Here is a 27,859-nt window from a genome sequence, read left to right as displayed (position 1 = left end):
TGTCTAGTTAAAAAACACACACACTGACTATGGTCTCAGTAACTGCATATAAACAATAAAATTAAATGAGTGCCTTAAATTATGAGCTATTCATCTGCTGTAGCCATAATGTTTATATAACCTTAAATTTTTCTGGTCTGGATCGGTTGTACTTAGTCAAATGTCTCAGGGTTTTGAAGTTGAACTGGTGGATGAATCTGCAATGGGGTGGGATTACAAGGGTCATTTCAGCCAAAGGTTTTAATGGTAAATGTAAATGACGTTTCTCCAATTGAAGCGATCAGATGTCGAAAGGACTGTGAGCGAGAGCATTTCTGCATCTCACTTCCCTACAATAGGACAAATCCCGCAAGCGCAGCAACAAACGCAAGTCCAGTTCAGAGACGACGTGCAAATGAGAATTGCTTTTTTTTTTAATTAAAGGTTAATCTGAGGTAATTGTTTTCCTCAGCTTCCTCACTAACACTAATTAGCATCCATTTTCATAAGGATATGTATGGGGCATCCAAGAAAGAAACTGTTACTCTGTCTGGGGAGATCGCCTCAGCAGTTTTAGCAGAAATTGGAGTGACATGACGGTTCCCACCCACTTTTGAAGAGGTACTCCACTCAATGGAAAGCAACCAGGACTGGAGTACAATAGGGCCTGGCTAAAGGGGGCCAGTCTGGGCCCTGAAGTGCAAAAAGCCCTTGAGTGTTAGAATGGGAAAGAAAGTGGATTCTGGTGACTGGATGACTTTGAACATGCCATGTTTGCTGGTGTCAGACATGGTGGTCTGAGTGTGCCAAAAAAAAAGGTGATATATTGAAATTTTCATTCTCAAACATCTCTCTGGGTTATATAGATTAGTCTAAATAAATAAATCCAGCGAGCAGTAATTGTGTGAACAAAACACCCTTGTTAGTATCAGACATGATTAGAACCATTATCTGGACTAGCTATGAAAAAGGCAACAAATGCACAAATAACCACACATTACAGTCACATTTTGTGGAGTACTATTGATGTAATGGTGGGTTGACCTTTCCTTGGTACACTTTGGGCCTCCAAGTTCTAATTCAGCATGATTTAAAAACTGTAGCTTACCCAAGTGTATTTGCTGACAATGTCCTTCTCTTTATGACCATAGAGAACCGGATTTTCTAATGACTCCAGTAGAATAATGCACCTAATCACAAAGCATAAATAATCCCCAACAGTGAACGCCAGTGGCCTCCAGAGTCACCAGATCTCAATTCAACAGGGCACCTTTGGTATGAGGTGATAACTGGAGATTAGCAGCAAATTGGTTGAAACTGTGTGATGTTATTATGCCAACATGGACCCAAATCTCTGTTTCTGGCACTTATATGAATCTTTGTCCCAAAGAATTTAGGCCTTTCTGAAGGCAACATGCCAAAGTAACATTTGTATGCATACAAGGTTATCCAGAGGGAAGTAAGTTTGGGGGTAAAGAAAACTGAAAAACCTTTCCAGTATTAGACGAGTTATGACAGCTATGAAGGTGTGAATTTCTGTGTGTGTGTGTGGGCGTGTGTGTGTGCGTGTGCGTGCGTGCGTATGTGTGTATACCATTCAGTTCATTTTCTAAACTGGTTAGGAAGTTTAGAAGGATTAGATGGGAATGTCAGCACAAGATCAGCTCCCCTGCTGGTCGGCACCAGCTGGGGGTCGAACTCCTCAGAGACCCCGATGCCTCTAAATACGTGTGTTCGACGAGACTCGGGAAGGAGTGTCTGTGCATTTTCACTATGCGTCATAAACATGTTTATGTCTGTGTGAAAGTTAGGGGGCATTGACTGTTTCCCTTTTCCAGGGGCGAGGGAGGTTATTGGTATGACATCGTCAGCTGTGTTGAATTGTGGGAGAAAAAGAACTGACGCGACGGGAGCTGATGTCTGACATGACCTCTCTCAGCATGCACGCCGCAGGGAGCTGGGAGCTGTAAGCTGTAGGCTGACTGTGTGTGTTTGTGTTTTATTCGCTTTAAGTTGGCAATAGTTTCGACTAGAAAGTGAGCAACAAACACACAACAAAAGAAAACTTTTCTTCCACTAGTCCTGCCTTTCTTTCCTGGTTTTCATTACAATATCTACATGAACATCACTGTGGACTTTTCAAGATTTGTTCCTCAATCCATATTTGGTCTTCCTATTTTTGCTCTTGGTGTCCTCCTCCTCCATATCACATGTCTTTCATAACACACGACTTTTTATTTCATCCTCTGCAATCTCTTCTGAAGGCATACTTAGATTGGTAAAGTAAGCGGCAAGGTGCAATGCCTCCTACTTGCCCAATTTCCATTCTATCACTTCATGTATTTCATGGATCCCTACTTGAATCCTTTCTCCTATCTTTTTTTCCCCCTCTCTCCTCTGACTACATAGTCCAACACACACACAGGAACACACACTCCTGCATGCCTTTTCTATTCATTGTCTCTCCTCTTTGGGTCCAGAGCTTTGCCATCAGCCTGATAAGTGCCAACAAAGCCTCCACTGTCTAGTGTGACCCTCTATTCTCCTCCCATCTCTTCTCTTTTTCTCTTATTCTTCCTCCATCCTGGAGCCCTCAAGTAAAAAAGTAAGAGAAGGGGAATGCTGTGTTTGCACATGCTAAAAGTTATGTCATCATTTTGTGTTCATCACGTTGGGATCGTAAATTATAAAGACATGTAGCATGAATTTAGAGAAAACATCTCAAAATCTTACTGAACATTAAAATCACGACAGTGATTCTAAAACTGACATTTCGCATTCTTCCTACGTTTTTCCTTGCCAGAAGTGATTGTTTTGCCAAAATCACTTCTGCCAAAAAATGCTTAGGCTGTTATATTAGAAAGGTTGCAATTTTAAAAAATGTATACCATTTTGAAGTTTTTTTCTGATAATACTTCACACTGAGAGACATAAACGTTATATATAAATACATTTAACGACAAAGCAATTCTTGACTTAAGACCCTAATTAAATTAAACTTATTTAAATCGTAGATGTTCTGATGCAATATTATTCTTTTTTTATATACATTTTTTAAAGAAACTCTATATAAAGTCTCTCTCTCTCTCTCTCTCTCTCTCTATATATATATATATATATATATATATATATATATATATATATATATATATATATATATATATATAATCAGCCCATTTATTCTCCACCATTCCTACAGTACATTAGTCGGCCATTCAGCCTGTCTTTCTAACCACCTATCACAAAGTCAGGGTACTAATAGCACCCTGCTTTCCCTCCTTCTCCAGTTATGAGAAGAATAACTGAGGGAACTCGTTTTCCACTCCACTGGTCTCACTTATACTCATATGACTATCACTACCGATTAGTGTGCATGGAGTTAAGTATGTCTGTGACTGGCATATCCTCTTCCTTGAGCTGTTATCAGGTTAGATCTGTGTATCTGGGGTTCTCTTCATCTAGAGGTCATGTTTTCATTTGGCCCCAATCACTTCACTGACCGATAAGACAATTTGTAAAGCTGAAATTAGAGAAGACTTTTTTTTTTTTTTAATCAGGAGAGGACACAGGAAGAAGAAGTATGATGAGCGAAACACACAGATAAAGACAATGGCATTTTAATCAGTAAAATAAACATAAAATGTCCACTGTGTTTTTAACAACTCTTGTAAGTGAAAGGTATCGTTTTATTTATATATATATTTAAACTTATGGTATTTTAACACTTTATTGAAGATTATAAGGATTAATCCCTCAATCACTGTCTACCTTTTACTAAATAACATTAAGGTAAGCCTAAACTACAAAATAAATGTACATCGTCCATATGAGGAAAAGGTCATTTTAAACTTCACTCTGGGCTGAGATTAGAAAGAAACAGGAGCTGCTCTTCCTCTAACTTTTCACCAGAATGTTGGATCATACAGAAAAACATTTTTCTGTCAATGTAACCTGGAATTTTCAATTATTATCAAAACACACAGTGATGGGCCATTTTCAGCTCACTGGTGCTCGCCTCTAAATTTATTTGAAGTCTCCAGAAACTTTAAATTTTGTGATGCAATCCAATATGTTGACATTTTTCACAACAAGTAAACACGACAAATAAACAAAAATGGTGAACTACAAAGTGAACTTTGTTGAACCACTGCTGCAAAATCATGAACATGTAATCTGCCAATGTTATTGTTATACATGATGAGTTTGGGGTTATAGGTCAGGTTAGAGGTTGGACTAACACAGCATTTTCACAAAAGAAACAGGAATACACAAGGACAACATTTTCACTCTAAACCTGTTTTGTTGTTGTTGTTTTTTATCACAAACTAGGGTCAGCAGATGCTGAGGAGTATGATGTGGCTCCAACAGACACCTGGCTGGACAAACAGTGTAAATCTCAATTCAAGGAGAGTGCAGTCCTGAGAACACTGTGAAGGACATTAAAGATCCCAGAACAAGAGCTTGAGATGAAACACCACCATCCCAAATAGGGGAGTAAGAAGTGGATGAGAGAAGAATTACATAGACAGCACATTCTTCCTCTGAAATGTGGTTCATGAGGATCAGATTCAGCTGTAAATATTTGCTTTCTTTGGGTTTTAAGAGCAATCCATGAAAAGAAGTGCATACTTCCAAACAAGCAGATTTCTGAATAACTTAAAATTGTACTCAGTTCTCTTTGTTTTCTTTAAACGCCAACATAGTACATGCAGGGAAAGAAGGTGTTGGTATTCAACTGGCTACTTCTGGACCTTCTCATCAGTATTCTCTCTCCCTCTCGAAGGGCTTCCCACACCGGCGATAGCTAATCTAATCACCTCCTCTGCAGCCTCACATAAAGCCTCCAATAGTCCAGCCGTGGCTCCCTAATCGACATGTTATTGCCCGCAATCACATTTACAGCACAGAGGCAAATCTTCACACAATGCGATTGTGTCGGCTGCTAATCCAATCAGGCCTCCCTTGCTTTTCTTTTCACTCTGTGTTTCATCTTCAAAAACAAGGTGACAGTGTTTTAATTTTCATTCTTTGGTTACTCTCCATCAATTCAGCTCACAGTTGAGTGTGGAGGAGCTTATGGGGCCAGACACATGTAGGTGCTGGTTATTGTACAAGCTTTTCATTTCAGTCCCATAGGAGAATGAAGCATGGGATTTAGGGCTTGGTATTATATGAAAAGAAATGTTTTATTTTTGGTTATTGTATATTCAGAGCTGCAGTATATATTGATTAGACTGGGAATATTTGTTGAAGCCTACTGATGCGACACTGACTGTATTGACATTAAAAATGGATTCAGCTTCTCTGGTCAGTTTACAATTAAGACGTTTTAGACAATAAAGAAAAAAAAACAACTCTGGCATTACAAACATTACTTTTAGGATTATGATTTAAATGTTTAAACATATTTAAGCATAGCTGTGGCATTAACAAGCCTTTTAGGTGTGGCAATGAGTTTAAAAGTGCAATTTTACACTTTATACCACAGCAAAAGCTGTGCATTGGGTTCTTCCTCCATCACTCGTTCATCCTTATTTTTATCTCAACCAATCATCTCCAACATCTTATCTTGCTACATACCGTTCCACAAAACGCTCAACTCAAACACAAGCGTTCTAGTGGCAATAATAAATCAGCTTCTCTCAAAGCCAAATAACTGGGATTCATTTGATATGATGTAGAATTGATGGCACATATTCAGTAAGAACATGTCAAGTTATAAAGTAAATTATATATAAAAAAAAAGACATCTATCAATAAATTCATCAAAAATCATTGGTAGTAACCTTATAATCTTGCTTAATTATTAATGAAAGACCGTGGACACAAATAAACACATGGCCCTGCTCTACACTGCTTAAAAGAGCTGTTGAAGTCAGGTGGCCAGTAGACGCTCCTGATTGGACCGCCTCACTCTCTGGGGAAAGAATGTGTGGATGTGTGCTTCAGTGTGTGCTTCCCATCTCCAGCTCTCTCTAGGTCAGAGTTCTTGACACACACTAACACCCAGCGGGGCGACAAAATAATTAACTCAGACTGCGATTGACAGACAGTTCATCACACTGACATATGCGCACACAAACGGAGGGTTTTGCTTTCCCATAATCAGCAGAAGTGACAAGACAGACGCCTTGCATACTTGGGCATTGTGGAAAAAAAAAATGAAAATAAGAAAATAGCATGAGATAAAGTTTTGCTAATGAGAAATAAAATGTCTGACAGAGTTTACAGTTCAGCTAAAATCTTAATGACGCAAGGTCGTGTCCAATAATTTATTTCAAGGAAGCATTTCTAACCATTTTAATTGTTAAAATTGTTTTCAGATTTGTAGTTTGTGGTTTTAGATTAGACTTGCCTAAATAAATAAAATCTTGCACAAGACAGCAGAGAGTGCCATGGAAATCTACTGAATTTGTAAAATATAGTACAGAAACATCCACATATTTTCAATGCTTACTCAAAGTAAAACAGCTTGTTGTGATATGAAGATTTTTTCCATGACTATATCAGCAAAATAGCCTACAAAGTAGCAATTCATATAGTGAATCTGTAGGCCACTTGCCTACACATAAGTATGAAAACATTTAAAGATCATAAACACATGATGGATAGGAATGAAGTCAAAATACATATATAAAGCCGATGCACACTAGTGCTTTCATTTAAGATTTTGAAATTATAATATGAATAGACTGCAAGTCATTTTGTGCATGAATGTTAAGCTTGAAGAGCAGCATAACTTATGCTGTCAGACAACTTTTGCTGTGAGTTAGATAGAAAACATCTCTCTAAATGTGTAAGCATCTCTTATTTTGTTTTGTGATAAATAGCTGCATCACCTGGTTCCAGTTTAAACAACGTCTGTTCCAAATGAATTAGAGAAAAACATTCTTAAGCATCTAAACTTCAGGTGAAGTATTTTCTCAGCTGCTCCAGTTCGAAACTAATTTAAACAATGATAGGCAGTTATGGCTTTTTAGCCTAAACAGCATGTTTTCCATTTGCAACTACATCCTTGTTAATTTGCATTCAGATAGCTACAAGAAATATTAAACATCTTATAATCTTGTGCAGGAGGGAAAAAGGTAAGATTAAAAAGTAGAGAAGAATAAGGAGAGGAAAAGGAAGGAGTATCCTGTTCTTGGAGGTACTGTAACACTGGCTGCTCTGTTTCAGAAAGCATGTTCACCTTTGAAGGGTGCACTTAAAAGTGTGGGTGTATGTGGGGTGGGGAGGACGTGGTAAAAGTGGGTCTGAGTGGGTGGATAGGGGGTAACCTGTGGATTGAAATGGTGTGCCTCCCCTCGCTCGCCCTCCATCCCCTTGATTCTGAGAGGTCGTTTTTCTCTACAGCCACAAAGGGAGAGGAGTCGGATTGCGCCGGCACATTCATGAGCCCACTTTGTTTTCAAATGGTTTTGTTTAGTTGTGACACTGTAGACATCCAACACCTTCCAAGAATCTGAACTCTACTGTGGGGGGAGCACAGAGGGCAGGTGGGTGGTGCACAGTCGCAAGTTGAAAACGAGATAAAGCAAAGGAAATTGTTGGACATTAAAATGAATTTTCTTTCATATGTGGCCTCTCGTGCCAGTGTTTGCTGTTTATGAAATAATCCTTTTTGTGCTCATCTTCCCAGCATGTGTGAGCAGCCTTGTTCCACATATCGGCCTCCCTTCCTTGGACGTCCTTGTGCAGAAAGGAATTCATGCTGCTTACGTTTTTTTCATCATAGCTACCTGCTTAAGCTTTTACAACCAATAGCAGGATATGAATCACTTACATTTGAGCGGACTTGCACTGAAAAACTAACATGGGATTACATATGGACATTGCTATGACTTCCTTTCCTGCCATTCTATTGACATAGCTTATTACTGATGCACAAATATCCACACAGTGAAAAGTCATCCAAACCTATGATTAAAAACAAAAAAAAAAAACAACACATAATTTTAGTCAAATGATTGGGTTTTTTTTTTTACTGAACTTTGCTATAGTGCAGATATACTTTGAGACATTCTGAAATTATATTACAATGGACCCTAATATTTGCACAGGTTAGAGAACGCAGCTTCCAGCGCACAGCTAAAATCTGCAGTCTTCAAACATGCATAGAACTGCCTATTTTAGTAGTTCAAACACCAAATATACCTTGATATGTATTTATATTAGTATTAGCACTACCAACGATTCCTCTGAAACTAATAAATATATTTATTAGACCTGTATACAAGTGTATGGTTTCTGCTCTTGGGGGTTCAGCTAATCAGTGCTAAGAAAATTAGAGCTACTCCTCAACTGGCTGATGTGTAAACATCAGCCAATAGTAGCATCACACCTAATTATTTTAACTTACCAATATGCATTTTCTTTTGAAAAAAAATAAAAAAATAAAATTATATATATATATATATATATATATATATATATATATATATATATATATATATATATATATATATGAATATGCAGATTTTCCTAGAATCATTTGATCATTTGAAACTAAGTTCCAAATAAATATCAACAAATGCTTAATCATGAGTAGAGGTGGGTCCACTTTACAGTTCTATGAAATGCTGTCAGAGCAGGGATATTCAGTTTCGTATTTAAACATTGCTCCAATATTCCTTTCTTCAGTTTAATGCGTATTTTATACAGTTAATATATTGGTTTGTTTAAACAATAGCAATTCACAACAATAGCAACAATTATCCCAAAACTTTAACATTTTGAATTCACAGTAGCATTAAATACAAATAAAAACTTCTAATCGGTGTGGTATCAGTGATCTAAAGCAACCAAAAGTAAAATAATTTTGCAGCAAAATAAAGAAACAGTAATTTATAGATTTACTGTTTAAACTCCTACAATGGAAATCTTCAAGCATTAAGTGCAGAAAACAATGTCCTTTTAGTTCATGTAAAAATTAGGAATAGCAGTAAGTCCAAAATTATTTGATTTAAGACAAGAACATTCCTCTGTTTCATTCCACTATGGTATAGTTTCAAATACATAAGTTCAGAAATACCCCAAAATGCATTGTAATTGCTGAGAATGTGGCATTTTCTCTGTGTATTCCTGGTGTGAAAATAACAATTTTTAAAGTCCCTAGTATTTGTACTGGTCACATTTTACATAGGACTGCAACAGTGAGCACACACACAAATATTTAGAAGCTGTGATGTTTCACACGGAGACTGGGATGGACAGAACTCAACTCAAAGACAAAAAAAAAAGCTAATATACCAATTTGTTTTGTTATGATGACAAAATTGTGAGACATTAATGGCTTGTAGTAAAAAAAAGGGTTTTATTATGTAAAAATATAAGCAATTATAAAATATTATGCCAAGTGCAGAGAGAAGTTGATTCAACCTTACTAACTAATTCTTGACATGCTTGAAAAAGCAGTCGTACCTGAGTTCACAGGGCAATACAGTCAATTGCTTCCCATAGGCTGTGCGCTTTCAAGGGCAAGGGTGCGTTCTGTGCTGGGCTGAGGGCGGCTCACACACGCGCACCATCCACTCCACAGCCATTCACCACATCCCAAAGGACAGGCGGTGGAGCAGCGAGCTGCAAATGCAGCCTCACTCCCCGCTTTGCAATTGCCTCTTTTACCAACTAAGAAACCAGTGAAGGAGACGTGTTTTTAAGCAAATGAACGACACCAAGAAAAGAGTCAGAAAAGAGAAAGAGCGTGTCTGAGGGGAAAAGAGTAAAGAGATGAAAAAAGAGCAAGGAAAGACTATCTGCTGCATTAACCTTCCCCTCCACAGTGCCAGCATAGAGTCTTTTCTGCCCTCCTCTTTCAGCAGAGGACCCAGGGGACAGTAATGCTGAGCCCCGCTCCATTCTTCCGCCAGAATCTTTGATTTCCTATTAGGTTCCTCCTGATGGAGACTGATGGGGCGCGGAGGAAAACAAGGCTAAGGAAGAACAGACATGACGATGGAAGTTGGGAGACAGAGAAAAAGGTGGTAGGGGGCCAAAAAGAACTGAAGGAGAGTAGTAGAGAAAGGATGCAAAAACAAAGACCAAAGATGCAAATGAGGACAAAAGTGAAGAAGGTAAAAAAGTACAGACGGAGGAGGAGTACTGACTGTCCCCGTCTTCGGTACCAAAATCATTGTTCACACCTAAGCCCATTTAGACCTGACCTTTCTCAGTTGGCAGACACGCAGACTCAGAGGCAGAAAGGCAAACTCGGAAGCAGACAGGTTGGAATGTAGACAGACAGAAGTGATAAGATCACTGCAGAAAAATAATAATAATAATAATTTTAAAAAACAAGGTAGAAGAGATTAAAGTAATGTGTAGCACTGTCAGCACGACAAACAACAAAGAAAATAAATTGATTTTCTTTAATCTCAACGAAGGAATATATTTTACACCCAAAATAGCTAAAAACAATAACAAAAATTATCATTGTTCTTTTCATTTGATAAACATTCATTTATATATATCTTGGATACATTTGTAGACTTGACAGTTTAAGAAGTCATCAGGGTATCAAAGATTTTAAAAAATGATACATTTAGAAAACCCAAAATTTAGAAACCCAAAAGTAACCTCAGTAACCTCTGAAACAAAAGCTGAAATTCTACAGGATGAGTGTCCTCAGTGATCTTTGGATTATGCACGGGCACTGAAAACCACATATCATTACCGTAACCCACGTGTCACATGTGGCCTGCATTTTGTGTCACTGTGTGACCTCCCATGAGGGCAATGTGCAGACAAAAACCCTTTGCAATAGAAGGAGTGCAAGTTCAACCAAACTGGTTTGTCACCTTACTTCTACAGAAGTTGACCTTATTGTGGAGACCAGTTTAATGCAACTAGTATCCGTACATTTGGGTAACTTGTGGTACATGTTGTAGAGTTTTGTTTAGTATTTTATGTCAAAAATATATACAAATATGTGCTAAAAACTGAGAAATTAGATGCAGATGCATATATTTCAGAAACACCCCCAAGAAACTTTTAAAGCACTTTTGCAAGGTAATGTTTAAATTGCCTTGTGAAAGTATAATTTTCCCACAAACTTGCATGTCTTTCTGTTTAGGGATCAGCCAAGCCCAAGTGAAGTATAATAGTGAAGTGAAAAGAAAGGAATATAAGGACTTCACTTATTTTATTTTTTTACAAATAAAAGTAAGAAAAGTTTGGCATGCATTTAGATTCAACCTCCTTTACGCTATTACCCCTAAACAATATCTAGTGCAACCAGTTTCTTTCAGGAGTCACCCTCGTTATTGAATAGACCCAAATTGCATGCAATGCAATCTCAGTATAAATGCAGCTGTTCTGCAAAGACCTTTGTGGCTATAAGTAATCCTGTTGACAGCTTGCCATAAGCCATAGCCATGGAAGAAGATGCTCTGGTGAGATAAGAAAAGAAAACAACAAAATGCAAAACAAAATGTGATGAAAAACTAACATTGCACATTATCCTGACTACACGACACCCACTTTAAAACACATTGATAGCTCGGGGGTGGGAGGGTCGCCTTTCTTCATCAGGCACAGAGAAGCTGATCAGAGCTGATCGGAAGATGCATGGCATTAAACACAGAGCAATACTGGAGGAAAAACTGTTAGGAGGCAACAAGAGACTGTGGTGGAAAGTCATCATCCAACCGGACAGCAATCCCAAACATACAGACGGAAATACAAAAGATTTTCTAGCACAGTCATGCGTTAGAAAAGCCCAGTTCAAATCCAGACCTACATTAAACTGAATTTATTTGGCAAGATCTTAAAATAGCCGTTTTCAGATTATTGTTTTACCTGACTTAACTTCAACTATTTTGCAAAGGCGAATTGGTAAAATGTAAGTTGATATGCAGTGCTGGAAGATACATACCCTTCCAACGACTACATATGACGAATGTACTGAAAGCATAAAGGGCTTTTCTTGTCATACCGGCTTCTTAATGCACTTTACACAAGAGCTTTTCTACACTGATATGCAGACAGGAAGCTTAGATTTAAGTGCCTGGCCCAGGAGTACAACGACATCTGACAGAAGAACGCTGAACGGAGTCCGCAACTTTCTGCCATAATCACCCATATGAATACCTCACTGTTTTGTTTTTTACTGCACCGTAATGTATTGTACCGTCACATTAAGTCTCAATAAACAAGAGAAATTTGTCATTGTAATGTAACAAAAAGTTCAACGGCCATAAACTCTTTTGGAAGACCCTGTTTGTGTCTCAACTCTTTGGCTATAGAACTCTTCCTAGACGGGCCTCATTGATGAAGTGTTGTCCAACAACAACGACGAAACAACTATTTGTTTTTATGATAAGTGGACCTCGTGTCAGTGTGGGAAAGAGCAATGGGACAGATATTAAAGTTGTGTAGGCGAGACACAGAGATATGGAGACTGATACATACAGAGAGAGACAAAGGGAAGTGGGAGAGTAGTCCAAGAGAGAATGATTGATTGATGTGGTCAGTGAGGCGTCACTGATCTCCACAGGAGAGCCCACCTCCTACCCCAGAAAGAGGATGTGGTGGGCCCGTGTGAAAAACAGGAGCGATGAAGAAAACAACACATTAATGGAAACATCATTATGCTATGGATGCAATTAACCTTTATCCATACTTTCATGTGGGAATTGGGAATACATGGCTCTACTTATTCAATACTTGCATAAAAGACTGTGACTGTGGAACAAAATTAGATATGTTTGATTATTTTAAATACTGTATATAACTTCTTCTTGAATATGAACTGGATCTGTTTGGTTTGTGAAGTAACTTCAGATAACATTTTATGTGCATTAGTAAATAAAGTGAAATGAGCTGATATATAAAACGGGTAAGATCTGTATGTCTCTATGAGACAAAAATAAAAGTTTACCAGGTTAAATGTTTGAGATTTATCTCACAAAGTTGACCTTTGTTTATATATGTTTATAAATACCTCCAGCTAGGGAAACTAATCCTTCCTTAGGAAATGTCAGGTTAAAAAAAACTATGTCACCCTCCAGTGATCTTGTGTCTTGTGAGAGCCAACCCTTTACCCCCAAAGACGCCCCACGGACAAGACTAAGAGCAGCTTAAAGAACATTTGACCTTCTGCATATTTCAATATATTTGTTTAAAAACACACCTGGATATAAAGTGACTTTAGGAAGTGAAAATTATCTGCGATTTGAAGCTTTCATCACTATATCCAAACTGGTTAAGATTGAATGGTGTTCACACAAATCACACATTTACGGTGAGATTTGTGTCTTGGTGTCTGTTTATCAGACAGCTTCTTCTTGAAATATACCAAAAGAGTGAAAAGAAAGGGACAACATATTCTTGATTACAACAACTCCTTGAATAAAAGCATTGATTTGATCTGTAAATCAAATCAATGCTTTTCAAGAAGTTGTTTGTTACCTGTTGTCTTATTGTATTACCTCTCACATTTTGCTTAAACTTGACTCAAATATCAAACACTTGCATTGATATTTTTTATGTTCAACAGATTTTAATGATTTGCGTGATGCACCTCGAACAGACAATTGCAAATGGTTGTTATCCCCGTCAAACTATCCTATAACCTATGGTATTTTATGCAACAGGGCCATCTTTCCCCTAGTTTTAGTGAGATTACGAGCAGCAGCATTCTGGATCAGCTGGATCACTGATATTTTCGGCAAACCTGTGAAGATTGTTGGAGTAATAAATTTGTCTAAATATCACTATTTCAAGCAGTAATCACTAATCAATTGTGAGGTATTAGAAAAGGGTTTCTGACTCATAAACTATAAAACAATAAAATCATTGACACAAGAAAAGCTTCTTTGTGACAAGCTTTACACAGTTTATAGTTTATGAACACGTTGTTGGGTACAGTTTATGGGGAACAGGCTATGGGCCCCAAAAGAATAAGCGCCGTTTGTTGGATATAAATGCAGTTACTAAAATGAATGGAAGTCAATACAAAGTCCTAATATGGATAGAAATACAAACTTGTGTGTATGTGTGTGTGCGTGGGTGGGTGGGTGTATGCGATTTTATTCAGCTGTCATGTGTCACTGAATCAAGTTTTTGTTCCCGTTTATGTCTTTCTTTCTATAAACTCGTGTGTCAGTCTTAGTCACCATCTCTCAATTGCTTGATTTTCAGTGCCCAGAAAAAAGGCTTTCCACAGCTCCATTGTGATCTGCCTTTTTGTCAGGTCTGTAGCTAAATGAACGGACCAGTGGAGAAATGGATGACGAAGATCATAAAAAGACTACGTCTAATGAGGAAGCTCAGGAAGCAGATGTGGGCGTGTACTTGAGCAGGACCAGAAGTATGTGTCTGTGCACTTAAGAGATCCAGACAGGTGAGATGAGTTGGTGCCCCACTGGTGTCTGCGCTCTCTGTTCTGAGTGAGTGCAGGAGGGAGGCTGTAAGCGATATCCTTGTCTGTTCCCTACTTGCCCCACTCGGAGGCCGCTCCACCCAGGCCGGCCCAGGAGAGAGTGGGGGTCCCCTGGGAACTGGACAGGAGCGGGAGAGGGAGGGGGGCGTAGCGCAATACGAAGGCCAGGCTTTCAGCCTCTCTGAAAAGAAGCGGAATCAAATACAAGCAAAATCTCCCTCAATATACTGTATCCTTCACCTGAGTAGGGCAACTAGCTGAAAGGAGAGCTGTGAGGGCAACTGTACAATGGGCCCAGGAAGGACAAGAGAGGGGATCAGAGAGGAAAGCAGAGATGCAGTTAACCATAACCACCTCTTCATGTTAACTGCATATTTATAATAGTGACTGCAGACATTAGTTGCTTGCAGTGGTGGGAAGTAACGAAGTACAAGAACTTCGTTACTGTACTTAAGTACATTTTTTGTGTATCTGTACTTTGCTTAAGTAGATTTAATAAAGGGTACTTTCTACTTTTACTCCACTACGTTTTACAGTAAGTATCTGTACTTTACTTAAGTAGATTTAATAAAGGGTACTTTCTACTTTTACTCCACTACGTTTTACAGTAAGTATCTGTACTTTCTACATCACTATATTTCTACAAAAGTGTCGCGTTACTCGTTACATCCAAGTCGCATTGTGTTTTTTTTCCCGTTAAAATGTGAAGTTCAGGGACTGAAGGTGGCGTCGTAAAATCCAAGCTATAAAGTGATTTACATGTCTGTTGTCACCCATCGCCTCCCCCTTTACTCGCACGCGGAGCTCCAAGACATGCGCAGTGGTTTCCTCTGAACGGGAGAAGATGTCTGTCTAATCGTCAGTAATATATTAGCGTTGCATAAATCATAGATATGGCGACATGTAAAATAATACATTTCAGATCAATTTGAGAAGCAATTTTGATAGGTAAAACTAAATTTTTTTGTGTCACATAGAGCGGGGTGCTGGTCTTGATTTGGTCTCGGGTAGGAGGTCTTGACTACAACACTGCTACTGGTTCCTTGGTTGCCTGTCCTCTCCCACCCACATTCTTTCCATCCCCTTTATGTTGGTTTTCTTTCAAAATAAAAGCCACTAGTGGCAAAAAAAAGTGAAGATCATGCTATGTTAGGACAGGAGACAAGATGTTTCCATCCCTGAAATTATGATGCATAGAATCACATATCTAAGTCTAAACTATGTTACAGAGTAAACACAATAAAAACATGCTTTATCTGTGGCATTGTTCATTAAAATGGCACATTTATAATGTATTAAAATTAAACACGATCGGCTCACTTAATGATATTGTATTAGGGATTCGGCAAGTACTTTTAATACTTAAGTATTTTTAAAAGCCAGTACTTTTTTACTTTTACTTAAGTACAAATGTTAATGTGGCAGTTTTACTTTTACTTAAGTACATTCTTTGAGTACTTTCTCCACCACTGGTTGCTTGTACTTATTTCTCGTTTCAATTTTTATTTTATCTTTCACACAACGTCTGTGAAACTGAGGTTAGTTTTGCAACTTGGTGTTGTAGATGGACATCCTTAAATTGGCTGGGAGCCATGTTGAAAAGTGGCCATTTCCCTGCATGTGCTGCAAGACCAGTGTTGTATAAGAAATTAAGTAAATTATTTTTATTTTGCACCAATAATAAAATTTAAGGTTAGTGTTTTTTAGATACAAAAAAAGTAGCCCAGTTCTGAGCTCTACTTAACTTGCTTCCACTGATCAAGATGAATCCCTTCTTATCCAAACATAGTGCTGTCTGATCCTGGAGGCATGGACATCCAGCTCGATCATGAATGAAGCTACACTATTAAGATTACCGGAAAGCTTAATAGATTTGCTTGCACTGTAAGCAGCCATCCCCATGGGGAGTAGTGCCACAACATCTTGTCCAGCAATAAAATGTCTTAAACCTTCCTATTGCTCTGACTTTAATTGTTCAATATATTTGGAAGTGTGGCTAACACACCTTTGTCAACGTTAACACACAAGCCAATGTGACAGAAAATCTGTGGAGTCCCTTAAAGTAACCTGTGATCAACAGGCATCCCCACAATCTAATGTATTTAGAGAAAATTGCAAAAGTTCAGGGCATTTTGTTAGTTTGGATGGTTCGTACTTGATGTGATACGTTAAATAAACGCACCGAGTTCTCCCAGAATGTGTCTTGTTTTTCACACCATTACAAATTGCAAACCAAAAACATATTTCTGTTATTAGTAAATGTTCATTATATACCAGTAATTTACTGACTTTACCCAAACAAGTTTGGTTACAGGTTGAGGGAAGTAACCTGACGCTGGTTACTCAACGGTTAGTGATGCATGGCTTCGTATTCTTCCACATCCACTTGTTGTTGCTGTACACATGATTCTGGAAGCAGTCTGGGTTACAAGTGCAGACAACGACCGGTATCGAGTGAACAAGTTGATTTTTGAGCAGTGGAGAGCAACCAACAAACAACCATGTGTCTGAGATGCATGTTCATAAATCCACTGAAAAAACATACTCAATAAATATATATATATATATATATATATATATATATATATATATATATACACATAAAGACAAAAAAAAAAGCAAATCACCCAGGGCAAAATCACTTCCGATGCTTAGAGGTTTCTTCTTTTTATGTGTGTACGGCTTATCTGGGTGAACGTCTTTGCTCTGAATGACTGACTAATCTGCAAGTTCTCTGCAGTCTGAGCCCGAGGGAAGTCATAATGTGTCAAAGGGTGTCAAATCCTTGCAGATAAATTGTTTCCTGCCCTAATACAAGCCTCTGAAGTGTCTTCCTATTCTGGGCAATGTAAGAAAATGTGATGAAACTAAGAGAAAAAGATAAACCCACGAAATGGTAAATCAATCTACAAGTTGAGCATTTAAAAATAGAGAAGATAAAATTGCAAGATGTTTAAAACAGTTGGGGGGACAGTAGTAAGTCAAATGTTACAACATAATCCAGGAAATGTTTGAAAACATATCTATGACATATTCTTTTAAACACATAAACGCACACGCTTGAATTAAACACAACCAATTAAAGCAGAATCACACATGCGAAAAGATACCTGCACAAGCATCAAAGCTTTACATTGGAAAACATGCAAATCTGCTATACACATTTCTTTTTCACACACACACACACACACACCCACCCCACACACACACAGGCACACACACGCACACACACACACACACATGCACACACAAACAGAAACTCACAAAAAGCCATGTAACTGATTCCACAGGAGCAATGAGCACTGTGGATAATTGGTAGCACTATTGTGCTGCCCTTCAATAGGATGGTTACCCAAGAAGCCTCATGTTCGTGTTCATGTACATTTGCTTTGAAGGTGGTGGACACAAAGAGCTGAACCCTGCCCAGAACAAAGCCCTGGGAGACCCTGCTTCACCCATAGATGTCTTTCAGGAAGCGGACTCCGCAGATAAATGATCTTCTTCCTGGTTACAGTGTATATTCTTTGTGCAACTCTGTCGGTGTGTTTACGTATAGGTGGAGATGCAAAGGGAAGGGCGGCGTGTCATTTTGATTGCAGGATGTGTTTTGTCAAAATAGTTTAACACGTCTTTTAAAATGATATAAAGCTCTTGGCTATGGAAGTCTTTCAAGAATAAAAGAATAAGATTTGTGCCTGTGCAATACTTTTCTCTGTATTTGAATGATTACAAAGGAATGGTTATTTTTCAGTATTACTTAAAAGATAATTGCCTACATGTTGAATTGCCTTTGTATAGTTTTTAGACAGTTCTTAATTGATTTTTCAATAATGCCATCTTAGATTTTGCATGTTCTCCTTGTGCATGTATGGGTTCTCCCTGGGTACTCCAGGTTCCCCCCATAGTCCAAAAACATGACTGTTAAGTTAACTGGTCTTTCTTAATTCTCATTAGGGATGAGTCTGTGTGTGCATGGTTGCTTGTCCTGTCTGTCTCTGTGTTGTCCTGCGATGGACTCTTGACCTGTCCCAGGTGTGTCCTACCTCTCACCCAATGACTGATGGAGACAGGCACCAGCACCCCTCATGAATCTGCAAGGACCAGCGTGTTAGATAATAGGTGAATGGACTTCCAGGTGAAAAGAAAGAGAATTAACATAATACCTTTATTTTGCAGTTTAGATAACAGTCTACCTTTCAAAAGTATTCATAGCCATTGAGTGTTGGTCTGTGTGTTGATTTAGCTTTTGCAGGCCTTCCAGCGAAATTCATTAACAATTAATAAGAGGACCTAGTTGGAGCATGCAACACAACAGGTGCTCATTACATCACAGCAACATTACATGTTTGTTTGTGTGACCAGTCGATGTTACGCTACGCTACATGATAACACAGGACTGCGTTATGGCTAGTGAGAAGGGAGGCCTGGAGGCTAATTTCAGGATAATACATAACATGTTGCAGTTGGTTCACTTGAAAGGAAATTAACTGATCTGAACATTATCAATTTCTTACTAATTCTTACAACCTGTAACAGCCCACTATGTCCCAAGTTGCTTTTGTCTCAGCTCTCTTTTTTTTATTGTTTCTTTCCAGGCACACACTTATTATTCTGCCTCTCTATCTGCCCATGATATCCTCATTCACCACCCTCTCCCTCTCTCTGGGACAGCAGATGGAAACTATGGCCCAGTTCTGCCTTTTGTTCAAGGTCCCTGGAGAGACCTTTTTGGACAGCACATAATCCCACTCATACAAAATGCAAGTGTCTGTCTTTTTATTAAAATGGAAGCAGAGGAATGCATGCTTTCCGAATATGATTATGGAAATGAGAGTGACTGCAACAGCTTCGAACATTTTGAACGAACCACTTAAAGGACTAAGTCTGAACTTTCCACTGAAAAAAGTTATTCACGTTCAAACAATTTAATCACTGCAACTTTTAGCGATTGCTGCCACAATGCATGAAAACCCCAAATTCTGCTTTTCAGAATGTTCGACTGCATAAAACCAGTAAAAGAGGATTTTTTAAACAACGCTGGTTGATTTCCAAAAAAAAAGAGGACTTTAGACCACTGAACAACAGTTTAGTTCAGTTTTTTCTTAGATAAGAAGATTGTCTCTAGTTCAGAAGAAGGCTAACATAATGCAACACTTGTGGGATATGTCCTTAATACCTCTGCATGTTTGATGAATCTCTGAGGCCAGCTAGTTCCACATCGTTTAAATCTCCCCTAAGCATGTCCTTTGCTTCAAAATCTTCTCATGGCCTGGTTTTAATCTAGATGCTTGTACAATAGTTTCTTCAAAACATTTTCCTTCCAATTAACTTTCCATTACATTTTGGTACAGAACTGACCAGTTTTGTTTGCCATTAACCTTTTGTGACTTTTATGAAGGCTGTCAGTGAGTGTTGGCTTGACAACTATCAAATCAGCAGAGTTGCTCTTGACTGTGTGGGCATTACTGTATTCCTTTCTAATTGTGCAATATTCTTATTTTCAAGTTAAAGTAAATGTGGATTTTCATTAGCCATGATTTTCAAAAAGAAAATTTGCACCACTCTGTTTTTAAGGAATCTGAATAAAGTTTTTCTTTTTAAATTAAATGAATCAAGTCGTCAATGACTTATTTTTTTACTGGGATCCAACTGTAAAAATTGTATTTTAACTTGAAACGTAAACATTTTAAAGGGTCGTTTTTGGTAAATAAAAAAAAAAAAAAAAAAAGCAGGGGGGAAAAATACAGACCGAGAAGGTAGACCTGAAGTTCAACGTGACACCAAAGTTTTTCTTTCAGTTCTCCTCTTCCAAACAGTATCAACACGCGTCAGTGCGTCTCAGGTTCTCCCCACTCCACCACGATGTTGTTAGTATTTTTCATAACGTCTAAGTGTAAATAATTAATGGGCAAGCAGTGAAACCTTAACCTGCTCAGCATCCCACCTGTTGAAGACACACGACTTATCTCAACTCCTTATATTTTAAGCCAAAACGCCGTGACAACAATCCAAGGAAATTTTAAACTCATTTTAAAATGCAAATCATAAAAACGAGTGTTTATTTTGAAGTTGTGCCTCATGGTTTTTGCACTCAAATTCTTCTCAAAGTCCAAACCACAAGGACTCGATTTGCCAAAAGAACTTTACATTTATTAACCATAAAAAACATAGAAAATAGCAGCCTAAAATATCGATCTACGAAACGTTTCCTAGTTTGTTTGTGCAGAATGCGCAATTACCGCATTTCCAATAGTGTATTTCTAGGGTGAATGTTTACGGAAACTTGATATCGTCTCACCGCGGAACGAACTCGCTGCAGCTACCTGTGCGATTATACCGAGATACAGCTCTACTCTCCATTAATTATGTTAATAATTTAACGCGGCATTATTACTTTATCATCTACTCTGAAGAAGCGAGCATAAGGGCGCGAGCTGGGATTGGCTGAAGATGGTGGGTGGGGGACAGGGCATTTCGTCAGGTAGCAAACAGGTTGTTGACGTTCATAAATAATTTCATAGTGTTTTACTTTTCCGCTCCATGTATCGCTACATTTTTGCGTTGCACATGATAAGAAAATAAAAATAATAAGAATAAAAAAATAATAATAATTTCTGTTTCAAACCAGCAGGACTTGCTGTCATGAGCAAGTCTCCGGGTTAAATGAAGACAGATCGGGAATATAATGGGGATGGAAATAAACAGAGGCCATGGGATGTACCTGCGCGCGCGCGCGCGCGTGGCGCCTTTTCTTTAGTGAGGAAAAGTGTGTTCCCTCTCGAGTCAGGTCCTCGGGGACACGGTGGGGACCCGCGAGCGCTCACCAGCTGACAGCGCGTGCTCCACTGAGGCCATCCAACACCTCAGCCCACGAGCCAACCAACAATAGGCTGAAATTAATGCACGCTCCACCATTAACAAATCGGGTATGTACCGAATGGACGAGATGACATCAGTTCAGAGAAGAAAAGAAGATTACTTTTTTCAAGAGTTAAAAAAAAAAAAAAAAAAGTAACAGGCAAACCCACAAACATAAGGGAAAACTATTTTTTTAGTTAAAAAAAAAAGCAATTTAAGAGTTTAGATATTTAAGTTAAAGTCTCATTGATTTAATGAAACAGACTGAAAAGTTCGATTTATAATTATTTGCACGCCAGTTTCATTATATCATAGGTCCCGTTGTACATAACAAAATAAACTTAACTGGTAATCAGTAGTTGGAGTTAAGATGCTCAAAATATTAGCATTATGATTTATAATAATAATAATAATAATAATAATAATAATAATAATAATAATAATAACAGATAAAAAGAGAAACATTTCTGCATTTGTTTCAGTTTAAATTATCTATGGGTAAATTGTGAACAGATGATTTAAAGACAAGTTGGATTTTTGTTTAGATTCTTTATTTTCAAAGTCAAATGGAAATAACAAAGAATGGCAAAAAGACTGTTATTTTTTTCATCAGCTTAAACTATACGAAGTTACAAAAAGCAAAAGTAAGAAACATATAAGCAATAAATAGGCTACATCATAAGCATCATTTAATCTCAGCCAGTGAAAGAAACAAAGTCACACAAAATTCTTCTGTTGATAAAAAAAAAAAAGAAAAGAAAAACTTCCAAAAAGGCAGCGATGATGGCTACATTAAATAGGTTACATTTGTAGGAGGTTGGCAGTACTATAGCTAACAAAGCACAACTGTATTCTGTGAAGTTTGGGGAAACCAAAATATCGCTGTACTGACAATTCTTTAGCCTCTGGCCCGAATATTTAAAGTGCATGTTCTAAACTTTAGAAGTTGCAAAATAAAATACATAATACAAACGAATTTTCAAATTAAAAATCAAAAATCAAGAACAATTTACAATTATTTCTACATATAAATCTCACGTAAGCAAAAAGAACAAGACAGTCAGTAACGCCCTGTTTTTGTGGAAGACAGAATTTTGGTCGGATGGACGTGGGAAATGCCCATGGCGGTGCTGTGCGCGACATGGCAGAGGGGTCGTCCACCCACGTCTCTATGGAAATTTGAAATTGCTGGATGCATTTTTTATATATATATATATATATATATATATATATATATATATATATATATATATATATATATATATATATATATATATATAATGTGTGTGTGTGTGTGTGTTGGCAGAACCGAATCAGGTCTTTCTAACAAAGTAACAAGTTATTACAGAAACAGGAAACACACTTTTTTTCCTTTGCGAAATGAAAAACAAAGGAGAAACATTTTCCCTCGGAAGTTACAAGGCAGTAGGTACGATTGACACGGTTTAATGAAATTTGGTCAATTCTGTTGCAGTGAGCTATTTTTATTTAGTCTTTTTTTTTATTATTATTCAAAAACTATTTAGAATGACACGGTGGGATGACGGTGGCTGGGTAGCTTGATTTCCGACAGATCATCTTCTTCACTTGAGTGGAGCTCCATTGCCATTTCATCCGAGTCACTGAAGTGGGAGCGCGGGGAAAACTCCCCGTCGCTTCGCGGAGACTCTTTCCTGCCATTCCCGACAAGTGAGGATGAGGAAGAAGGGGAACACGTCGCTTCTTCAACTCTGCCAGAGAATGAGTTCTCTTGGAACGAGGAGCGGAATGGCATCCCGTTGATGTGAACAGGTATGGCATCACCAGAGAGGGGCAGCGCCACCGCTGTCCTGCAGGTAAGCGACGGCGACTGGGCAGCCCTTTCTTTTGCCCCTTCAAAACCATCTGCGGGTGACAGCAAAATATCACGCTTTGGTGAACCGTGGGAGTTCTCATTGTTGGTGGAGGACACTGGACCTTGCAGCAACTCGGCCAGCGCGTTGATGTAAATCTGCGCCATCTGCAGAGTTTCGTACTTGGAGAGTTTTTTGTCATTGTCGAACGCCGGGATGACGCTGCGCAGTTCGTCGAACGCGTGGTTCAGCCCGTGCATGCGCCTCCTCTCACGTGCATTGGCGGCCACCCGCCTCTGCTTCTGGACGCCGCTGACGGGCTTGCTGGACTGCGCTCTCTGTCTCAGGGGGGACTCTTCTTCGGGCCCTGTGATGGTGCCTTTGAGGCGGCACAGGTCCCTGACTTTGAGCGAGGAAGAGGAGGGACTCTTGGCAGATCTTCTGTGAATGGGAGGGCTGGGGTGGCCCGAGGACCCGGGGGAACAACTCTCTGAAACAAGCAGAGCGAAAATAACGAATTAATAAATGACAATAGTCGAATTCCCTCTTATGATGAAGTTTTAAAAGCAACAACTAATAAAACAGGTGGGAATAAATGATTTATTTCGCGTTCTTAAAAGTCCCATATCAAAATTTAAATGTGTAAAACATCCAAAACTCTAATAAAAAAAAGAAGTATCAATACCTAATCAATAACATTCATCGCTCCTATCTGATGTATTCAAGTGTAATGAGGTCTCTCACCCTGGTAGGAGCCTGTGCTCGGACAGGGCGAGTGCCGCAGGTAGTCGGGTGATGTGGCGTGTGCCGCGCAGGTGCCAGAAGCATCGGTTAGCCAGGCGCGTGGGTCACTGCCGCCGTCCACGAGCGTATGTCCCGGGTCGTAGCGGGACACCTCGAGTTGATGCTTCCCTCCCCTCTCCACCACCCCGGTGCTGACGCGTTCCTGTTGCAGCGCATCCAGAGCTGCAACCTCCCGCGCACCTTTACTCCACTCTTCCACCGTTAACATATCCATATTTCGAAAACAACAAGAACACTTTTTTCCCTTTAACTGTATTTGGAAATGTTCCTAGGAATTCAAAGTTGCGCACAGTTTGTGTGTTTGTGTGTGCGTGCGTGTGTGTGTGTGTAAGAGGCGTTCGGGTCGCGTGCGGGACTCCTTCTCTGGTGTCTCAAGGCGCTGCGTCGGCTTAAAAAGCGGCACGCGTCTGGAAGCCCCCCTCCTCGCGCTGGTCGCGTGTTCACGTCCAATGAGATGTCTCGGTAAAAAAGCCTGAGAGGTGATTATGGGTCGTTGAGGTGGGACTGTTTATGGTAACATTACGATTTAGGGAGTGCTTGACGCAAACGGGGTGGTAGGGGAACCTCCCACCGGACGCACGTGCAAGTGATGAAGGGCTTAGTAAGGAGGGTGCACCGCGCGAGACGTGCGTGGATGAAACAGGATCCTCACCTGACCTCTCACTGAGCCTGTGTTGCGTCTCCGACATGGAGGTGGGACAATCAGCAGGGGAGAAAAAAAGGGGGTAGCTAGAAAAGTTCAACAGGGTCAATTGGCCTCCTGGTTAATAACCCAGCAATTGGCACTGAATGCGCAGTGTGATTTAGCCAGAATGCTGTAAGCGAGTCAACGGGGCTGGATCGCAGATGAATCTTGTTTTATCTGCACTGAGAAGCGAGAACAAACAGATTTAAGGAATAAAGGCGGTGCATCAATTTCAATTTGATTTCGGTATTTAATAATTGGCAAGAAATATAATTATTTTAATTTAACAGCTTAAAGACACAAACATACTTTGCTTGAAAATCAGTTAAACTAATCTGATAAAATGTGATTTTTAAAAATTCATTGTGGTAAAGCCTTAAAATTGATTAAATAAAAAAATAAATAAAAATAAAACAAACCAACTTCCTCATGCTATGCCGCACTGAGAAATCATGGAAGGAACAGAGCATGTTAGTGTGTCCAAAGTACGCAATTTATATTTCTATTACTGTTTTTTGCTCATACTTGTTTTTCAGTGAGATTTATATGTGTTCAGCTGCAGGAAAGCACATGTGATTATTTAGCTAAATGTTTGGAAGTTAATATATATATAAGTGGACAACTTCATGGAGAAGATTGGGGTGCTGGGGGGCAAAAAGGTGGTTTGCCCAGGGGGCCAAATGGGCTAGGGCCGCCTCTGCATGGCCCATGTAACATGAGGTACGTTAGTAATAAGCTTAGAGAATAGTTTGCGTACAGTAAACTATTGTTTACTGTAGTTTACAATAGTAAACTACAATTTACTATTGTAAACTGTAGTTTACTATTGTTGCTCAGTTACTGAGCAACTCAGTAACTGAGTTACGTACAGTAACTCAATTATGCACAAGTAAACTATGTCCTCTAATCTAATACTTTGTCACTCCAAAATCATACAAGAATCTCTTCAATGTAATGAACAGTGACGTTAACAAGTCAACTTGAAATTTGCTTATTTGTGTCGATCCTGGTTGCTTGTTGTCATCTATTGTTGGTTCTTATCCTTCTGGTCGTTCCCCTCGTGTGCCGAAAGTTATCTATCATTTATATCCAAAGGTGCTTTAAAAAGTACTATTGGAGTGCTTTTTAAAACTTAATATTTTGAGAAATCCTGCATTGGAGATGTATATTTCTATCCTGCTGTTTTTGTTACAGTTGCATAATATTTAAGTTTGATTAAATTAGTGGAATTCCAACACCCGTCTTAACTCTAAATGATTAAATAATCTGGTTTGAGCTGACCATGGCTTAACTTTTAATGGTGAAACTTTCATTAAGTTAAATTCTTGTGCAAATACTTTAAAAAAAAGTTTTTAAAAATGCCCTATAATGTTGGACTTTGACCTCTGCAAACAAATAGTTTGCTATATTTTAAGTAATTATGATTAACATTTAACAAAATCCAAAATTCAGTTGTAGTCTAAACCACAAGAAAAAAAATATGTTCCGCTTTACATGACATAAAAGTTCCGTTTGGAACTGAATAAAGTAAAATTTAGGACTAGGAAGTTAAGGAAGCCCTGAAGCCAACATTAAAAGATTTTTTTTTTTTTTTAAGGGGAAAATATTTGCGGTTGCTTGGGCTCGCACACTCATTGTGGATTTATTAAATCCAGGATCATCTCTAGTTTCCATTTTTCCTTTGTAGCTGGTTCAAAACCTTTTGATCCGGCTCTCGGAACGCCCTGTCGGTGAGAAAAGGGCTTGACAGGGAACTGAAACATGAGTTGAGGTCTGGCGCTCCTGTATTGTGGCGCGCAGTGAGCAAGATGGTGAGGACGCACACGCATGACAGACAGACGTAAGCATTTTGCAAATTCGCTTAAATATAACGAATTTGATGCAGGCTTTTTTTTTTTCCACATTCAACACAGCAGGTTACAACTAAAAAGAAAGTAAAAAAAAAAAGCTTAAGTCGTAACTCTGTTATCTGTACATTATATCATTTATATCATTTACTGACGTGCAAACCTCCCACCAAATAACCAAGTCACTAATTGGAAGCAAGACATTAAGACTAATTGCCTGAGCTGTGAAAAGATTACAGCAAATGATTAGTGTTTAAGGAAGGATGACCAAGGAGGCAATCAGGACTGTTGTATCCCTGAGCCTCAGTTTTTTTTACATTAGATAACCTAATGACTATATCAAGATTCAATTATTACACTTGGTCAGATGCCTGATAACCGTCTCCTTTGGTTCAGAAGCCCAAGGAATATTGTCACGGCAATTTATAAAGAAGGAAAAAACATAATTCCAGAGAATAAATCGCACAATTTCAGAGACGGCCTGACCTCAGTCATTTCTACTTTTTATTCATTTATTCATCGCGGGGACATCTTTAGGGGTGGAGGTCTGGCGCCGAGCGTTCGCCCCCTCCTCTTTTCACCACTGAGCCTCCCCCCCGCGTCCAACGGACCGGGCTGGGCTCCTGAAGCTACCGACAGGTTGGATATTGTAGCTGGCGATTATTAAAGTGTCTCAGCCACAATGGAGACTCTATGTTCCATTGGTCACGGCTGAGGGGGGAAGCTCCTTCAGGGGGACAGAGAGGGACGGGCTCCCATTCCAATGCGCAAGAGGAGTCTGCGTGCTGCCCCCTCTCATTCCCGTCTCCCTGGAGACTGGGGCGCGCCGGGCACGAGGCGGGGAGGTGGGCAGGGATCTCATAATAATCTTTCAAAAAAAAAAAAATCCTGTAAATACAAATGTAAGCCCGCCTGTGATGAGATGTTTCTGTGCTAATGTTCTTTTCTTTTATCTGCAGCGAACCTGCCCAGTAACTTCAAATCTATTTGTTTTGCAAGTCAGCTCGATGTATTGAGGGTATATGTAGTACAGATGCATCTAAAAAATAAATAAAGAATAAAAAGTTATATTTTTTGCCGGTCGTTTCAGAAAATAGAACACACATTGATTCATTACACACAGAGCGAAATACTTCTATTTCTAATTATTATAACTATGGTTCACCAATATATATATATATATATATATATATATATATATATAATTGTATACAGTCACTATCTTGTGGCAGTATGGTATAGGACAGACAAACTGAAACAGTCGAGCTCATCTGCCTTCTAGAAACAACCAATCAGAGCCTGCAGGTGGGTCTTAGCGCTGTCAATCACAATATCGCTGCTCATGCCCCGCCTCCCCCCACCCCCACTAACTCGATGGGTAAATTGATGGCTACCGCTACAGCTTTTCCCTGTCAGCTCATCCTGTTGTGAATGCTCAGGCTAATCAGCATTGCCACGGATGACGATGTATAAA

At 39.0% G+C, this 27,859-nt stretch overlaps 1 protein-coding gene across 1 annotated transcript; it reads right to left on the bottom strand.

The window, feature by feature from the left end:
* Positions 1-22,647: 22,647 nt before the first annotated feature.
* Positions 22,648-27,859, bottom strand: atoh1a (atonal bHLH transcription factor 1a). Its single transcript, XM_008418413.3, has 2 exons — positions 23,794-27,859; positions 22,648-23,539 (listed from the first exon to the last, which is right to left on the bottom strand). Exons 1-2 carry the CDS (start codon positions 24,065-24,067, stop codon positions 22,740-22,742), a joined length of 1,074 nt encoding a protein of 357 aa, XP_008416635.1. The 5' UTR covers positions 24,068-27,859; the 3' UTR covers positions 22,648-22,739.

Source organism: Poecilia reticulata, chromosome 9, assembly GCF_904066995.2.
Source record: "Poecilia reticulata chromosome 9, P_reticulata-male-v2, whole genome shotgun sequence".
In the NCBI taxonomy this organism is placed as follows: Eukaryota; Metazoa; Chordata; class Actinopteri; order Cyprinodontiformes; family Poeciliidae; genus Poecilia; species Poecilia reticulata.
Note: the sequence above shows the minus strand (reverse complement) of the source record. Positions and strands in the feature narration are given on the sequence as shown.